Source organism: Mytilus trossulus, chromosome 11 (genome assembly GCF_036588685.1).
Source record: "Mytilus trossulus isolate FHL-02 chromosome 11, PNRI_Mtr1.1.1.hap1, whole genome shotgun sequence".
NCBI classification, from domain to species: domain Eukaryota; kingdom Metazoa; phylum Mollusca; class Bivalvia; order Mytilida; family Mytilidae; genus Mytilus; species Mytilus trossulus.
In genome coordinates, this window is record NC_086383.1 from 1,318,130 (window position 1) to 1,333,251 (window position 15,122).

The 15,122-nt window shown below is 33.4% G+C and overlaps 1 protein-coding gene across 2 annotated transcripts in view; it reads right to left on the bottom strand.

The window, feature by feature from the left end:
* The window catches only part of LOC134690620 (protein unc-45 homolog B-like), a 35,694-nt gene extending 31,077 nt beyond the window's left edge, over positions 1–4,617 (bottom strand). Inside the window, exon 1 of one of the 2 annotated variants that reach the window (XM_063550595.1) lies at positions 4,456–4,617. In XM_063550595.1, coding sequence (XP_063406665.1) covers positions 4,456–4,467 — 12 coding nt within the window. In that variant the 5' untranslated portion in view covers positions 4,468–4,617. Of the gene's footprint in view, positions 1–4,219; positions 4,351–4,455 lie in introns of those variants that run through there. The other variant, XM_063550596.1, reaches the window with a different exon arrangement.
* Between the last annotated feature and the right edge of the window lie 10,505 nt (positions 4,618–15,122).

The following is a 15,122-nucleotide window of genomic DNA, read 5'->3' on the forward strand; positions in this document are numbered from 1 at the left end:
TATCTGAGCACAGCTGTTTATTGCTGTATTGCCATTAAGCACAACAGAGGTAGAAAGGTGAAACGGGTAGAGTGTCAGTCCATAGAAACAAAATGAGGCAGGTCAACTTTAAAATATACATGTACTGCATACAAAGCTCAACTGTGCCAATATGATCTAATCAAAGTGCTGGATAGCACCTGTGGAAAGTTTGCAACGGTAGATTGTAATATTTCAAATAGATTGTGTGTATATTGCATGGTTAACTTTTTTTCCTACTTAAAAAAGAAAAATACTTGATCAAGAAATAATTGTAACAGGATGCTGCTACGAAGTCTCCCAAACAAAGCTCTCAAAATTAGTCATTCCCACGGTCTAGTAAAGTGATATTCATGATTTGGGGGTGTGGATCTAGACAGTTTACAAGTTCTCAAACAGGCAGGAGGTAGGGTAAGAGTGGCCCTAGGGGACTATTCTTTTATTTCATCTGATTTGTTTTATTATTCCGTACAAGAATATAATATGTTGTTTCAGTGTGGGGATTTCAACAGATTTCAAGTTTTCGAAAAGGGGGTGGATCTTGACTGTTTACAAGTTCTCAAAACAGGATGGGGTGGGTTACACCGAGGGACTTCCTTATATTTCACTTTATTCGTTTTGTTGTCCAATACAAGAATATTTATGATTACGGGTTGGGGATCTCAACCGTTTACAAGTTCTCAAACATGAGGGGTTGGGGATGACTCAGAGGTACTCCCCTATATTTCATTGGTTTTGTTTTGTTGCCCCATAAAAGAATATATATGGTTTAGGGGTGATCATCTCGACCGTATAAGTTTTCAAAAAGAAGTTGGTGGGGTCACCCCTGTGGACTTCTACTAGTATATTTCATTTTGATTTATTTTATTTTCTCATACAAAAATATATATGGTTTGTGGGTAGGGATCCCAACCGTTTACAAGTTCTCAAATAACAAGTGGGAGTGACCCCTAGGGACTCGCCTTCTTTTGAATTTGATTTGTTTTATTGTCCAGTACACGAATATATATGGTTAAGGGGTGAGGATCTTGACCGTTTACATGTTCTCAGACATGAGGGGGTGGGGCTGACCCAGAGGGACACCCACTTTATTTCATTGGATTTGTTTTGTTGCCACATACAAAAATATATATGGTTTAGGGGTGGGGATCTCGACAGTTTCTAAGTTTTCGAAAAGAAAGGGGTGGGATGACTGACCCCTCTGGAGTTCCTCTATATTTCATTTGATTTATTTCATTGTCCCATACAATAATATAAATGGTATATGGGTGGAGATCTCAACTGTTAATAAGTTCTCCAAAAAAAAAAACAGGGGGTGAGAGTGACCCCAGGGGACTCGCCTTTTATTTCATTTGATTTGTTTTATTGTAACGTATAAGAACATATAATGTTTAGGAGTGGGGATCTGACTGTTTTTAAGTATTCAAACATGAGGGGTTGGGTGGGGTGACACCATGGACTCAACCTAAATTTAATTTGATTTGTTTTATGGTCCTGTGATCATTACTGAAAACCATGTGTGTGTGTCACTTACTCATTGTTACTGTTTTCTTCAAGTTTATAATTTATTATTGTTATTGAAAATTTTAAAAAAAATCCCTTAGAGTTCTTTTGGAAATTCCTCCCTTCTGTTGGTCCCTCAAAAAACAACTAAATAGACCCCAAGAAGAAAAATAATAAGAACTGAGCAAAAACTTTGTTTATGAGTCTTAATAGCAATTAGTATAATTACGATTTTTGTTATAGTCCGATTTCTAATGCCAAATATATAAAAGGCCGCGTTTATTATAGTCCGAGTTTGTTGTGGGCCGAGATTAGATGAGATACCATGATACTTCCTATACTCTCGGGCTTTTACCTATTGAATAGAAATTTGTAAAAATCGTCACGTATTAAAGCGACGAAAAATGTTCATTCATGAAATATTTTAAACACGCTATTAACTTTCTCTTCAACCGGAGGAAGGTAGGAAACCTTTAAAACCGGGATTGTAGTGCTCCCGTTTGGTGGCACACATATATGGATCTGACGCATGTCTGAAGAATACCGATAAAATCATACCACGTAGAAACTGCTGTCTCGTGTGTGTATTGATTTTACTTTCCGCGTAGCGCAGATCCGCGAAGTAGTTTGTTCGTCTTTCAAATGAAGTTGAATTGTTTGATTTATCGATGAAATTTCAGTACATTTTTATTCAATCTGTATGCTATTAAAATAGAAGGGCTCAAAATTTCAAAAGCATCTTTCTATTATTAGTTTTCAAACACCAGTACTACATTATCTAGAAGTAGGACACACTTCCTAAAGTAAGTTAGCCTGTCTCTTTTCCGTTTAGGTCGATGCCTTAAGAAAGTTTATTGCTATAGCAAGCTATAGCAAACTTTCCAAAAACTTGTGTGACAAGCTGCTTAACAAGCTGCTTGACAAGTTTTTCAGCCTAAAAAGAAGAAAGATTGAGTTTTATGTTGGCTAATGATATTGTTCTAGTATTATAACCAGTGATTCAATGAATAAACACAATATTTAATAAATATTTCAATTAAAACATGCCCTTTTCATATAATCATATCAAGCGTCAAATGCCCTTTTTCAGGATTGGCACCCTGCCCTTTTGAAATCCTAGCTGGAACATGGATAATATAGAAGACGACTGAAGTCCTATGCCCAACAATGATGTCAGTTAATATTTGACATCATGCCCTAATGACCATCATGACCATTACATTGGGGACACATCATGCTCATCAACATATAAATTTAAACTTCTGGTATTTAGATGAATTTGGTCTCCAAATGACCATGATGACATTATATCTGCTCTGAATAACCTTCTGAGTCAAGCAACAATCGTTTCAGACTTGTGTGATTTTACGTTATGACTTACAAATTTGCATACATTGTACAAGTGTAAATACTTTTATCGAAGAAGAACATTAGCATGATTAGACAAATCATTGAATCTTCAATTAGTCTTATTTGAAAGATATATGGCAAGGATTTGAAGCTTGCATTTACTAAACAAATGGACATGTGTGTTCCTCAGCACAATTGATATGCAAAAAAGTGTCCCTCCAACATCAAGAGGGTAGAAGACTGTAAACCCAGTGTTTTCCCTAGAGGGTTTATGCATGGTGGTACCCCCATGCATTAATTTAGGCCCCCATCCTTCAAATCTTGAAATTCTTTATTACTCTATACAAGTCCCCATCCTTCAAAATTCATGCCCACCATCCATTCAGCCAATCCCACCATCCTTCAAAACATTTCTAGGGAAAACACTGAAACCTAGAAATTATCAACTTGAAATTTATATCATTATATACATGATATAAGATGCCAATATTCTCAACGATCTATTCTTTTTCACAAATATGGGTACTATACTTGTATGCTATATGAGCAAGTATTAAACAGTGCCCATGGTACTTTCTAATGCCTGGAAGTTATGGACCGGATGGACGTGGGCCAGATCGACTTGGGCCGGATCGACTTGGGGCCGGATTGACTTGGGGCCAGATCGGTTTGGGGTTGAAACAACCGGATACCAAAATTTATATCCAAAATTATTTAGCAAGTCTATAATTGAACCAGGACCCTTGGCATAAAAGCTACAGCTGTTACAACTGGATTAAATGAGAACTACACTGAATTATCCTGAATGCAACTAGATCTTGATTGATAGATTGTTGGTTGTTTAGCGTCCAGTGGCAAGTATTTCATGCCTGTTCAGGATGAGAACAAGATAACAATAACTACAATAGGTAGGTTTTGTAATAAAAGAGGCCATACGGTATGATGGTTGGTGAAATTTGGACTGCCACAATATAAAGGTATATTGAATTGGGACAGAAATTTTGCCTGGCAAAAGGCCACTTATGAACCACTCAAAGAGTTGTTGCAAGGGTTCTTAACGTATAAAGAGCTTGGCTCTCTCTTTACACAAGGCATTGGATTTAACATCCCCATTTTGACCGGACATGGCTGCAAACTTGATACATCCTGCACAACCAAACGGATGCACCACTTTGGCAAGCGTTTTACTGCTGGTCGGGAGAAGACCAAGTGACCATATTATTTCGTTTCTCCAGTCACCATTGGGGGCAAACTACATTTTGAAGGAGTGTTTTGTCATATGAATCAGAAACTTGAGAAAGAGAAACAGGTCAATATTTAAACTTTCTAATTAATTTCCTTCATTTACCTGTTTTTTACGATGAAGTTCTATAAAATAATAGAAATTAAATAGGTTTCTTTGTGTGAAAAACTGGTTTTAACGTATTTTTTGTCAAGAAGTAAATTTCATGCCGACTTTCAGTTTAACAGGAAGTTGACACCTTTAAAACCTCAGCGTTGAAGAGTTGTTGATAAAAATGCATTAAACTATTGAAAAAACAGTATTATCTTTATGATTAATACCTATATGTTTTAAAAGCTTACCTCAACTTTCATTTTGTCTGTTCAAGTTTTCAAAATGACCATAGATTCACGATAATCAACCGTACTACACGAGGGGGGCCTTTTGACAGCCTTCTGTGATTTCCAAATATGGACATGAAATCTGAGATGATCTGAGATGTTCTGTGGCTACTGCTGGGAAACTTCTGGATCCTTCTGGGCTTAGAAGATTCCAGATGTCTGAATTATTATGCAAAAAGATAAACGACAAAAGTCAATGTTTATATTTATATTTATAAATTAAACGAAACGGATTATTCAGATGATAATGTTTTACTGAAATCTAATATGAAAATAGTCCTGTGTAAAATGCTGAGCCGTTTTTCTTATAAAAATAGACACCAGCTTTTATATCCCCCTTGAAATTATTATAACTTGTAAAAAATGAATATGATTTATAACTTAATGCCCGGCATGGAAGACAGAGGCCGATTTAGGAGGTTTCCCATTATCGGAAAAACTTGGTTGAAGCATGGAAGTATTATATTTTTTATAATACTTTCATAGTTGAAGTGAATCACTGAAGCATGATGTCTCGAGCGGGCACACGCAGTCAGTGCCCCATTCTTTGTGAAAGTTTCTGGATCCGCCACTGCAAGAGCATACATAAACAAATATTTTTCCTTCTCTGAAAACTTAAATAAAAAAAAAATTGTTTTGTTTGGTTTTAGGAATTTAAGGGATGCACTTTTTTTCTTTTTTTTAAAACTTTATTTATTGTTTTATTTATTTATAAAAATCTTTTTTTTTATTATTTGATTTTTATTTGTTTGTTCTGAGATTACTTTATAACTATATCATGTATATATGTGTTATAGTAGTCTCAGGTTTATTATTGTGTGTTTTTGTTTTGTTGTTTTAAAATTTTTGTTGGATATCTATTTTATTTTTTATTTTTTTATTTTTTTTTTGGGGGGGGGGGGAGCTAGGGTATATTTTTTTAATTTCTTTTACTTAACACCAACTGATCTTTTTTTGGTAACCTTATGCTACGGTGATGACATATTATCAAATGCATCTTCAGCATCTGATAAATAACGAAGCATTAGATAAATATCGTATTACACTCGATACAGTGGTAGAATCTATATGTTTAATAAGTGCTTTAGAAATGCACATGTAATGCTGCAGATTATTCATTGATAATTTGTTTTTGTAACGTTCAATGGCAATTATTTCATGCCTATTGAGGACAGAACAACTTAAAGTTTACAATTAAACATCATGGACTCTTTCTATGTATATATACGAAATAAACTCATCAATGACATATAGATACCAAGGTTAAATTTTGTATTTACGCCAGACGCGCGTTTCGTCTACAAAAGACTCATCAGTGACGCTCAAATAAAAAAAAAAGTTAAAAGGGCCAAATAAAGTACGAATTATCTTAAACTAGAATGTGTCATTATGTAAATAAAAAGGTTTTTACAGGTTTACCTAAATTTCCAAACCAAATATAGTTGTATTTAAAAAAATATTTTTGATCGCTCCCTGAGTGGATCCATGCCGTTTTAAATTGGTCATCTACTCCACCAAACCCTGTATTTTAAAGCTCTATTACCGGATTTGGGATACATTGTATATAATTGACTTGTACATAAAATGATATGAAATAACAGATTTATTTTGCATTAAACTGTTAAATGAAGGATAATATAGTATGTGTCCCTAGTTTGTGGCTCTGATGCCTTTTCCGTTTTGTCTTTAATTAATGTCCTTTTTTTTTGGTTTTATTAGGTCTTAATTTTGTATAAGATTTGAATTTTGTCAAATTGAATATTCTATTATTAATCATCATTGTCGATGCCTTAATTGTCGAAATACACATATGATGCAATGAAACATGCACAGTTAATTAAGTGCACTATGGCGCCACATATGTGTTAATGTATGACATTAACAGACCCGCTCTTATGGTGCCTTGGAAGCCCCCTTTAGATCCTCATCTGAAAGATTAATTCTAATTGAAATTTGCGTTGGGATAAAAAGTAGAAGCATTAATTCATTCAGTACACAGAAACCCTTTCATTTGATTCGTGCGTATTTTATCTATGACAATTTCTTGCCAATGAAATGTAAATAAACAGAGATGACCAAATGAGATTAAAACTTATAAAGTAAGGATTTCTGAAGCTACTTTAAGAAGTCACTGAACACAATTATTACTAAATTAGCTTCATACTATAGTCATAAATCGCCCCTTCAGTATACATTATAGACAAAGACTTGGACACCATCAAGTGGTCAGGAGTTAAGCCACTTTGACCATGATAATGTTATCAAAAGATAAACATTGCTTATCATAATCATCTTTTACTGTTTCTTAAATATAAATGTATAAATCATTTACTTTTGATAACTTTCGTGTAGAGGAAGATATATAAGTAATACAAGTTATATGGTGACCTCCCGTCTTTCTAACATCTAAAAAAAACCTTGTTTGTTTAAATGAATCCGACATTTTAAAAGTCGTTTAACATATTTATTTAAACGCACAAATCTAAATATATTTTGGTTACCCTCTTTAGGGATTTTACCATTCAGTCAATCTATTGGCGAAGGAGTTGAATAAAATGTTTGTGTCAAAAGGTGTTGACGATTGCCCCCTCATAATCCAAAGACAACCCCGGAGTACCTAACGTGTTGAGCTATTATAACGAATTCAGTTTTTTATAATAAATTTCCTTAGGGAGCTACCATTTGATTTTTAGTGGGGGGGGGGGGGGCTAGGATGAAATTTGAAAAAAAAATTAGCCAGGACAGGATAGAGTGAAAAATAAAAAGGCAGGACAGAGATTACAACTAAAAAAAATGCAGGACAAAATTTTTCATCCTAGCCCCCCCCCCCCCCCCCCCCCCCCATAAAAATCAAATGGTAGCTCCCTTAGTTTGAAAATTATCATTCGTTTGTATTAATCACATTAGATATAAAAGTAAATTTGTATTTCAAAATCTTAGATATTAAGATGGATTTATTTTACCTTTCAGTAGAAAAACAAATAAAACAACTTAACTTTTATATATATACATTTTACTGCTTATTATTGTTTAAAGAAGGACACGTGTGATAAACGTTAACATATGTTGCAAACTTGTAAATGAAATAAAAACACCGTGCCTTCCACCAAAAAGTATAGAACATACAAACGAACGAACGAAACAAAAAACAAAAATAAAGAACAACACCCCCGTAAGAAAAATCTAAGCTAAAGAAAATACACCGAAGCAACCAACAAATATAATGCGTAGTAATTGTTATCCCTCGATGGTTTATTTCACTTGATTTTTGGCACGAAAAAGGGAAAATAATGAAAATTTAGCTACATGTCAAAAAAGTATTCTTAAGTTCGATATAATTTACTATTGTTTTAATCTATTTCTCATGGATATGATTGGCTATTTTAGATAGAACCGGAACTGTCCGTGACTTTTCTGAATGAGTAAATACTTGTACAGAGTGCTGTACTAAAGTATAATAGTCTACTAACCCACTTACATAGGCATAATTATAGACAAACATGTTATTTCTATTGTCCCCAGTATGGACAATTTCCGTATGGTTTTCAAAAATTGCTGAATTCGTCAAATATAGTGATTTGTTTCAAATGATTACAAAAATGACAGAGCATAAGATCATACTATAATGACATGCATGTTTCAACACAGTTGCTAATTGTTTATTGACCACTTACTAACCGGAACTATGGAAGAGTAAGTAAACTAGAGTCGGAAGATATTAGAGGAACATTTAATCTCATAAGTCAAAATATACTGAAAACGCGATGCCTAAAAAAAACACCAGACAAAAAATAGTACACAAAACACAACATAGAAAACTGAATATAAAAAAGAAGATGTGATATGATTGCCAATGAGAGAAATATCCACAAGAGACCAAAACGACACAGGTATTAGCAACTATAGGTCACAGTACGGACTTCAACAATGAGCAAAGCCCATACCGCATAGTCCGCTATAAAAGGCCCCAAAATGACAATGTAAAACAATTCAAACCAGAAAACTAACGGCCTAATTTATTTGTTTAAAGACTGAGCAATAGGAACCCCCAACAAAACCTTGTGATATCAGGTGCGGAAGCGATTCATTCTAAAAATGTACGCACGGTCAACGCTTTTACAACCCTATAAAGTTACAAAAAGAAGCATTCAATACTTATAATTACATTTTTTAGCTAGGATCATGAAAACACGATTTTTATCCAGATTTATTTAATTCACCTGTGCACTTTATTGTGGGACCTCGTGTCATCATGAATGATAAATGTTATTGTCTAATGCAATTGCTTATGGAATAGCATGTGATGTGCAGTTAGCCTATCAGAAATAACGTCATCATGAATGATAAATGATATTGTTTAATGCAATTGCTTACGGAATAACATGTGATGTGCAGTTAGCCAATCAGAATAACGTATTATAATGAAACATACATCTAATGTAATTATAACTGTATAACATGTATAACTGACTATCGGTACTGCAGGTCCAATAGGTAAAACAGTCTCAAATCTGCTATAAAGAGGGGAGATAGGACCTTTATCGGGACGCCGGGATCGGGTGTTTTTAAGCTCGGGATTTCGGGATTGACCCTTTCGGGACCTCGGGGTTTTGTATTTTTAAGCCCCTCCTACCCTCCCCTCTATAAACGACGGCAAAATCCAATTGTATTGCAATAAAAATCTATGCCACAAACATATTAACACTAACATAACACTTATGTTCGCTATTGCAAAGGTAATTGCTTAATGGAAATCGGGAACGTTGTCCTTTTTCTATCTGCCAAATGATAGTCGGTAAAACAATGTGTTTTTGAATCCAGCAAAAGTAGTATCAGCGGGAAATTACTTTACAATCACTAGCTCGCATTACCTGGATTTCTGCTGATGAGGATTTCGGGATTTGTATAAAAGAGATATATGATCCGAGAACCGGTACGTACAATGGCTGTATAAGCCGTCAAGGTCGTTAAAAACTTCCATTTGTTGTGAATCGGTACATATTTTAGAGAGTTCCTTATGCTGCCTGTTGCAAGGCAACTTTGCTTATCCCCACGCGTTACTTTTTATATTTTAGACGGCAAAACTCGAGATTACGAGTAAAGCCTTTCACTACCACAGGTTAGAGATAGTGTTGAGCTCTAATAAATATGTTTAGTCTCCCAACATTTGTAATGAATAGTATCCATGTTCGTTAATAAGATCTTGCAGATTGTAATTCAGTAGTCATCGATTGTTGCTGTCTACCATTTATTTGTTTTTGCGTTCATTCTTACAGTATAAACAGGTCGATTGGTTTCTCCTTTGTTTTATCCTGTGTCTTTTTATGGTTTCCGTTATACTAGAATACGGATATTGGTTTTGCTCATTGCTAAGGGCGTAAAATCTGAGCAATTCGAAACCAAAGCAAAATTGATTATAGATGCCCAAAACGTGTTAGCAGATACTGCATGTTTAGTTTAAGTTTAAACTTATTTTATTTGCCTAAATATCCAAAAGGGACGAGACGAAAGGTAATTAAACTTAATATGCAGTTTCTCCCAATAAAAAATTATAAATTTTGAAAATTTTCAAAGAATGCAAGATATTGGATATGTAAAAAGTTTATTCGAAAAAAATGATAGTGTTCCACATTTTGCTTGAAATAATTGCACTCGGACTCTTTTCAAAATCAATCTTGCGTCAAAAATTGCTAGTATTTCAAACGTTGTACTAAAATATTTTGTTATTAAATGAATTGCTACACCGTCTGCAAAAAATACTTAATAAGGGAGCTACCATTTGATTTTTATGGGGGGTCTAGGATGAAATTTGAAAAAAATAGACAGGACAGGAGTTTTGAGTTAAAAAAAAAAAAGGCAGGATGAGACACTTGCAAAAAAAAAAGTCAGGACGTTAATTTAGGTAAAAAAAGTCAGGATAAACTAAAAAAAAAAAAGGCAGGACCGAACAGAGTGAAAAAAAAAAAGGCAGGACAGAGATTACAGCTAAAAAGAAATACGGGACAAAATTTTTCATCCTAGCCCCTCCCCCCCTCATAAAAATCAAATGGTAGCTCCCTAAATGAAGTATGCATCTCAAAGGGAATGTCGGGAACCAAACCGTGAACCAGGCAAGCAAGACGATGGATAATACTTTTTATTTTATTTTGCATATTATTCTGGGTAGGAGTTTTCTGAAGATCAATAAGATTTGCTATAAGATATATCTTAGGACACATTTTATGACTACCCTATATATATATATATTGCTTAAATCATTTTCATTAGTGTGGGCAACTGCAATACATAAGTTGGAAATAATACAGTTACTGGATCAGTTACCTTTTAAATTAACTTATAAAAAAGAAGATGTGGTATGATATCCAATGAGACAACTATCCACAAAAGACCAAAATGACACAAACATTAACAACTATAGGTAACCGTACGGACTTCAACAATGAGCAAAGCCCATACCGCATAGTCAGCTATAAAAGGCCCCGGTAAGACAATGTAAAACAATTCAAACGAGAAAACTAACGGCCTTATTTATGTAAAAAAAAAATGAACAAAAAACAAATATGCAACACATAAACAAACGACAACCACTGAATTACAGGTTCCTGACTTGGGACAGGCACATACATAATGTGGCGGGGTTAAACATGTAAGCGGGATCCCTACACTCCCCCTAACCTGGGACAGTGGTATAACAGTACAGCATAAGAACGAACTATAAAAATCAGTTGAAAAAGGCTTAACTCATCAGATAGACAAAACATACAAGTGGACGTGGCCGGGTACTTACTTGTTTGTCATCGGCTATCGATAACTATGAATTTACTCTCACTCAGTCTGTCAGAGGCCTGCCAATGGGAAGTTAAATAGAATAAAAGAGTGAAGTACATGCCGGTGCACGAGAAGAAACAAAGAAAGTTTAAGTATTCAACATTTTTAAACACAAGGTTTAGTCCTCTGTTAATTATTCGTATTATGTGGTTTATGTGTCAATTGATAATCTGAGCGTCAAGAACTGGTCTTGTCCACGCAGTTATGAAAATGATTCTATGTAAATCCTAAGTTATTCAAACCTATATATATAATGCTCATATGACTGCCATTATAAAACATATTTTATTGTTTAGTTTAAATATAACAATAATTGTAAAAATATTAAGTTGAAAATAATAGTTTTTACTATTTTAATTATTATATACGTATATGTTCAATCGAATTAAAATATTGATCTCTGATTACGAGTAAGTAAGTAAATTATTTATTATAGTGACATGTGTAAATATGTACAGATTATAAATATACAATATATGATAAATATTAATACACCCGGCCCAATGGACCTATGAGTCACCTCAAATGAAATTAAGTAATTTTAAAACAATATATCACGTTCTTCAAAATAACAAATTATTCATGAAATTATCTTTTTGTATGGGCAACGAGTATGTAGTATAACGTAATCAGAGATCAATATTTTAATTAGATTGGTATATGTTTTCCCTCATTTTCCTGGAAATGAAATTGAAATTGAAATGAAAATATGTATGAAAGAAAATTTAAATGCTATTAATTTGATATTTTTATATGCGTTTTTATTTATATATATTCTAAGTTTATACATATAATAAAACTTTAGAACTTATAGTTCCCATGATATCTTATTATACATGAAGTGTCAACACTTTCAAGATTAAATACATTGAGTTCTCGCATTAAAACAGAATAAACATGTAATGTGAATTGAAAATGATAGTATACGAGTTTCTTATACAGTACTATATTCCTTATTTTGTAAAAAAAATTAAGACGAATTCATAAGTTCTTCTTGTTTCCGAATCCCATAATTTCTATTGTATATAAATGTATTTAGTTCACTTTTAAAAACAAAATATTTTTTAAACTGTTACATGTCACAAGACCATCGTAAGAAATGTCACATGTCACAAGACCAAAGTAAGTAAAGATCAAAGAAAAGATTTTTTTAAATAAAAAAATAAATGGACGTAAGAATAATTCACATTCATCATTTTTTGTATATGAATGATCCTATTTCCTGAAACGAAACTGGAAACTACTAATCGATGCCACAATGTGACAACATATCGATACCACAGTATTAAAACATATCGATACCACAATATTATAACATATCGATACCACAGTATTATTACATATCGATACCACAGTACTATTGCATATCGATACCATAGTAATATTAAATATCGATACCACAGTATTATTACATATCGAAACCACAGTATTATAACATATCGATTCCATAGTAATATGACATATCGATACCACAGTACTATTACATATCGATACCATAGTAATATTAAATATCGATACCACTGTAATATCAAATATCGAAACCACAGTATTATTACATATCGATTTCATAGTAATATCAAATATCGAAACCATATTATTATTACATATCGATACCACTGTATCATTACATATCGATACCAAAGTATTATTACATCTCCATACAACAGTATTATTTCATCTCGACACCAGCGTATTATTATATTTCGATACCACAGTATTATTAGGTATCGATACCACAGTATCATAACATATCGATACTGAAGTATTATTACATATCAATGCCACAGTATTATACAAATACAGCCTTTGTATGAGGTCGATACAAGGATATATTGACCTGAAAGAAGTATATTGACTGAGGACGAAGTCCGAGGTCGATATACTTCTTTGGGTCGATATATCCTGTATTGACCTCATACAAAGGCTATATTTGTTATATTATTAATTTCCGAACATGTTTGTATCAAAATCGTCATTTAGGTTTATTGGAACTTTATAGATATTACATTATTTCCTTGACAATAACAACATATTAGTTGTTATTTCATTTACTGTTTTTTGGACATCTTATGTATTTGAAGATTTTTTTCCGTCAAATAATCGATCACAGATATAATTTGTTTCAAAACGTTAAACAATATCCTGAAAATCATTACATGACGTCACAAAGTATATCGGTTTTTAGATATTCTAAAAATAACCGTGCGATATGCTTTTTGCAGGTCAATATGCTTTTCTGCTATCCGCCGTTTTCTCTCTACCTTCGAAATATAGTTTAACATGTGACTATCCCTAAACGAATCAAATTTGTTAAAATATACGAATTAATAATATTATGAAATATCGATACCACAGTATTATTACATATCGATACCACAATATTATACAATTATAGCCTTTGTATGAGGTCGATACAAGGATATCCCGATCATCCCCCTAACCTGGGACAGTGGTGTAACATTACAACATAAGAACTATGTAAATTAGTTGAAAAAGGCTTAACTCATCAGATGGACACAAATAGAAATACTGCACTGAGTGGCCATGGACGTTGACGGGTACTTGTATATCCCAGTAACTACAAAACACAAAGTACATATCTGAGAGTACTCGCAGTTACTGACAGCTAGTTCATCAAAAGCCTCTATTATCTAATAAAAAAATCAGGCATCTATATAATCTCAATAAAATTGTTCTATATATTTCAAGCCAGCGCCTTTTATATTCGACTATACAGTACGAGGGTTTCTCATTGTTGACGACCGTATGGTCACGTCGGTTGCTTATATGCTTGCATCCACTTTATTTGAACTATAGTATATATAACTGTTTCATTGGCTATCATACCACTTCTCCTTATTTTTATAATAAATAATAGAAAACACTAATCTCAGTTATATTGGTATCACAAACAAAACGATATTAGAGCCGTGGTGTAGTGGTTAGTGAATCGGAGTACTAACACATAGGTTCCGGGTTCGATTCCCGTTCAGGATGACAATTTCAGGAACTTAACTATGATTTTCGGCTCTCCCTTGACACCATTTGCGAGTATGGTCTTCAGGAAACGATGATAGTCCATCGGAAGGGGACGATAAATGGCTGACCCGTGTTAAGAGAGAGCCATATATCTTGCACGTTAAAGACACCCTTGTAGATTTCGAGAAAGAGTAGGCTTATGCCGCTACAAGCAGCACTCGCACCCGCAAAGTGGAAAGGGATTTATATAAGTTGCAAAAACTTGTTTCCCAATCCTATATAAATAAATATGTTTAAACTAAAACGATATTATAGTTACAAGAAAGACATGCAGAACTACTACGCAGAAAGATATGTATCCACGAGTTTGCTATTTCCACGGGTGAAATCGAAATCCAAGCCAGAGAATTACAAACTCACATTTCGATTTCACCCGTGGAATTACTATGAAATTAGTCATTCCTAGCAGAGAAACAACGAGAAAAGGGTCGAAAATACACATTAATATTTAAGATAGTTTTTATCATTATTTGATAGGATTAATTCAAGAATTATATTATAGTTAACCATACATGTATACAGTCGTCAAAGAGCTTCAAAGGGAAATAAGACATTTACAGTTCACTTGGAGGTCCATTTTCTACTCAAATCAAAAGCGAACTTATTTTGATAAATATAAGAACAGGATTAAATTATTTACGAGTTTCGGGATATGTTGTTTTTATATTTTCCTTAATTTTCAAAAGAATAAAACTATTGTTGTTAGTTTCCTACGGTGACAAAATATCATTTTGTTCCAAGAAATTGTATGTTCAAACATT